General features: G+C 64.1%; 1 protein-coding gene across 1 annotated transcript; it reads left to right on the top strand.

Moving 5' to 3' along the window:
* The first annotated feature begins 1,112 nt into the window (after positions 1-1,112).
* On the top strand, positions 1,113-4,220 carry LCN8 (lipocalin 8). The gene is made up of 7 exons (XM_012654729.1): positions 1,113-1,205; positions 2,121-2,251; positions 2,673-2,743; positions 3,301-3,405; positions 3,479-3,568; positions 3,655-3,680; positions 4,209-4,220. The coding sequence occupies exons 1-7, from the start codon at positions 1,113-1,115 to the stop codon at positions 4,218-4,220; spliced, it is 528 nt and encodes a 175-aa protein (XP_012510183.1).

The raw sequence follows: 4,220 nt of genomic DNA, 5'->3' as shown, positions 1-4,220 counted from the left end.
TGGGGTGCTCTGCCACCACCCTTGGCCTCTCCCCTTTATTTGAGGGCCCGGGAGGAGGGAGTGGGAACGAGAGGTGGAAGGTAGATTTTGTTTATTTTTTAGCTCATTTCTGGAGGGCGGGAGTTTTTTTTATTTTGTTTTTTTGTAAGTATGTGTCACAAATAAAGTTGTTTTTGAAAATAAAAATTGTCACTCAAAAAAGTCCTCTCTGTGGCCTGAGAGAAGCTGGACACAGGGGTCGAGGCCGGCAGGGGCCGGCCCTGGGGGTGCAAGGAGTCGCTGGGGGAATGTCTGGGCGAGACATGCCACCTGGGACGTCACGCAGGGGCTGTTTTTGCTTAATGTCTGCGGCCGCCGTTACAGATGGGGAAACTGAGGCCGACCGCTGTCTTGGGCCACACGGCTGGAGGCAGGAGCAGGGGTGGGTCTGGAAGCCGGGCTCTGCATCGCCCCGACATATTCTGGTTCCCTGCGTGGTCCGTCGTGAGGAGGAAGAGGCTCAAACCCCAGGGGAGAGGCTGAGGTGGTGCCACCCCCCGATTCTGTTTCCCACTGGGCCCCACAAGTCACGCAGCCGTCCCTGGCGCAGCGCAGAATACGTTGCTGGTGGGGGGGTCTGAAGCACAGATGGGGGTCTTAGGCCAAGCACCTAAGGGATCGGGCCTGGGTTCAAGTCCCACCTCGTGCTCATTGGCTGCAGACCGTGGGCATGACGTGGCCGAGCCAGGCCCCGCAAGGCTTAGAGCGTTCGTGCTGCTGTCCCCAGACTGACCAGAAAGAACCCACAGAACCCACAAGTGTCCTGTGAGGAGGAGGCCGCCCAGCCTGGCGTGGGTGGGGCCGCGCCTGTTCCCAGGCCCCCCGACAGCCCCACGACCGCATCCACCCGCGTCCACGCGCCAGGAAGGCGGCCGCCAGCGGCTGCTGTCCAGCGTGGGTGTGGTGCCGCCGGGCTGGATGGCGCTTGTGCGGAGACACCCAGAGTCTCTGAGCAGCAGGCAGCCAAGTTTGCCCAACGACAGTCCCTGGAGATTGCACACGCTCGCGCTGTCTCTCCAAATAAAAGCCCAGGTGCTGCGGGAGCGGAGCTGCCCGCGAGCCCAGACCCTGCCATGGAGGCCCGGCTGCTGAGCGCTGTCCTGGGCATCTTCCTGGTGTTCCGGGCACAGGTGGAGGCGGCCATGGTGGACCTAGACCGGCAGAAGGTGGCCTTTCCTTCTCAGCACGAAGGCAAACGCTGGGGCTGGAGAGGGGCTGGGTGGGCAAGGAGGGCCCCAGAGAGTGTCCGGCTGCTGCAGGCCACCCTGTCCCCATCCTGCCGCCCTGTCTTGGCCACCCATGAAGCCAGGCAGCTGAGGGTCCTGGTCGTGGGCTCAAGCTCGGCCGGCCTGGTCCCTCCTCTCCTGGGGTATGAGGGCCTCCCTGGGGGTCCTCTGCAGGCAGGGCTGTGCCCAGCCAGGCTGGGCGGTCCTGGGGTTTTTCAGGGTGTGGGGCTCCTCCTACACCCCTGGCTCTGCACGCTCCGGGAGCCAGAGGCCCTTCCTGGCGTGGAGGGTTGGCGGGGGTGCTGGTGTCTGTCCAATGTTTTCCACCGCGTTTCCTTCCTCACCGCGTCCGTGCAGGCTGCTGGCCTGGGCACACCTGAGCAGGCCCAGAGATAACCCATGTCGGAGACGCAGATTCTTTTCTCTTGTAAAAATAATCAGTTTCCAAACGTTTCAGAGGAAGGTCTGGGCTCGGGGAGGATTGCTGAGGGCAGGACGTGCTATTCCCACGGGGCCAAGGCTCTGACAGCCGCTCGCTCTGCTCTGCTCTCCAGGCCCGACCACTGCTGCCCGCTGGCGCCTGCCCGGGCGAGCCCTGCAGCAGCTGCAGGTGGCCTCGTGGGAGGGGTCTGCCTGCGGGGCCTCGCCGTCTGACAGCCTGGGGGACCCTCAGCAGGATGGCTTGTGGGGACAAGTGGGCTCACAGGCGCCTTGCGGTCTTGTCACCGTGTCTCGTGGCCATCCGCTGACCTCTGAGTGCCCCCGGCTCCCTTCCTGGGGTCTGAGAAATGCCCCCTGGTGGGGGGGTTCAGTCCAGCCGCTCAGAGCTGGGCACGGCTCTGGCTTTCTCTCCAGTTTGTAGGGTTCTGGCGGGAAGTCGGTGTGGCCTCGGACCAAAACCTGGCACTGAAGGGCCCGAGGAGGGTGGAGGGCTTGTTCCTCACTGTGAGCGGGAGTAACCTGACCGTGAAGGCCGCGTATAACAAGTAAGAGGCCTGGGCCCTGCGGGGAGGAAGAGGCATGCGCGGCTGCAGCCCAGACGCCGCGGTGGGACCTGGGCTGCACGTGTTACCTGGGTGGACCAGCCCTTCCCGTGCCCACCTGCCTGGGACCTCAACCCCAGGGAAAGCCAGAACCCTGGGCTCCCGGACCTACATTTTCAAACATAATTTATAAGGAAGGAAAATGGGCACGGGGCAGGTGGCTCGCCGGAGGTGACAGAGCTGCAAGGGGACAGGCTGGTGCAGCCCCTGCCCTGCACCGTCCCTGCCTGGTCCTGCTCCAGACTCTGGGGTGCTCCAGGGGCTACCTGAGCCCTTCCTGAAGACACGCCCCCGCTCTGGGAATGTGCCCGACAGATGGGACACAGACTGCCATTTTCCCAATGAGCACTTTGCTGCCTTTCAGCTCAGGAAGCTGTGAGACAGAAAAAATAGTGGGCTCAGAAATAGACATTTCAGGGAAATTTGCTTTTCCAGGTAAGTGCTGTTGCCCTGTTGCTACAGTTACAACTCCAGTCACACTCAAGAGCTTCACTAGGCCTTGCTGCTCCCTTGCTGTTCCCCTGCTGTTCCCTGTGCTGTTCCCCACTCTGTTCCCCTTGCTGTTCTCTATGCTGTTCCCCTTGCTGTTGCCTGTGCTGTTCCCCATGCTGTTCCCCATCTGTTCCCCTTGCTGTTCTCCATGCTGTTCCCCTTGCTGTTGCCTGTGCTGTTCCCCATGCTGTTCCCCATTCTGTTCCCCTTGCTGTTCTCCTTGGTGTTCCCCATGCTGTTCCCCTGGCTGTTCCCCTGGCTGTTCCCCTTGCTGTTCCCTGTACCTCGTGCTCCACACCCTCCCATTCTCTTTACAACATGCTGGGTCATCCTTCAATGGCTGCTCTGGTGTCCCCAACCAGGGCACCATGGCAGGGCCTGGGCATGGGGTGGGGGCAGGATGGAGCTGGACCCTGCAGACCCTGGCCTCCGAGGTCCACCCCCTCGGGCGCCTGGATCTGCAGAAGTTCTCCCCGCCAACCCCGCGCCGGCTCCCGAAGGCCACAGGGAGATCCACGTGCTGGACACGGACTACGAGGGCTACGCGATCCTGAGGGTGTCCTTGCGCTGGCAGGGCAGGGACTTCCACGTGTTCAAGTACTTCAGTAAGCTCCGCGCGGGGGTCTGCCCTGCCGCTGTCCTCCCGGGGACGGCCCACCCAGCCCCTGTGCCCCACAGCTAGGAGCCTGGAGGACGATGACCCGCCGGGATTCTGGAGGTTCCGAGAGTTGACAGCGGACACCGGCCTCTACCTGGCGGCCCGGCACGGTGAGACCAGGGGCCACTGGGGTGGCTGCTGCCGTAGGTGGGGGGGTGTCGGGTCGCGCCAGCCCCTCACCCGCCCTGTCCCGCAGGGGGGTGCGCCAAGCTCCTGAAGCAGGTAAGCCGTGCCCCTCGGCACCCGGCTGGCTCCACGCCCCGGCTGGGGTGGGGGGGCCCGTTTGCCGCTTGCTCTGAACGGGACGCCCCCCGGCACTGATGGGCGACTCCAGAGATGGAGCTGGAGCCTCCAGGGTGGTGGTCGCCGGCAGCAACGCTGGGTGCTGGGGATGTGGAGGGCGGAGCTGGGCAGGGGAAGGGATGGCCCCTTGTCCCCAACTTTCTGTCCAGCAGAGCCACACTGGGCTGCGGCTGACTCCGTACCTTCAGAGTCTGCCTGAGGGCGGGTGGGGCCAGGTGGGTGCCATCTCGGGGCCCCAAGTCCGGCGCTGTGCTGGCCCGTCACCTGCACCCGGCCCCCAGAGGCTGGGACTGTTACCCCACTGTGAGACAGAGGAGCTGCGGCTCAGGGAGCTGGGCGCTCTGCCCAGAGCCAGGTGGCTGGACGCCAGCCCCGTCACTCGGCCTCACCACTGCCCCACAGGCCCCCAGGGGCCGAGCGGGCCTGAGCCTGCCCTCTCCGCCACAGGAGCTGATTTAG

Source organism: Propithecus coquereli, unplaced genomic scaffold (assembly GCF_000956105.1).
Source record: "Propithecus coquereli isolate 6110/MARCELLA unplaced genomic scaffold, Pcoq_1.0 Scaffold449, whole genome shotgun sequence".
Lineage (NCBI taxonomy): Eukaryota > Metazoa > Chordata > Mammalia > Primates > Indriidae > Propithecus > Propithecus coquereli.
This window is presented reverse-complemented; position numbering and strand designations above follow the sequence as displayed.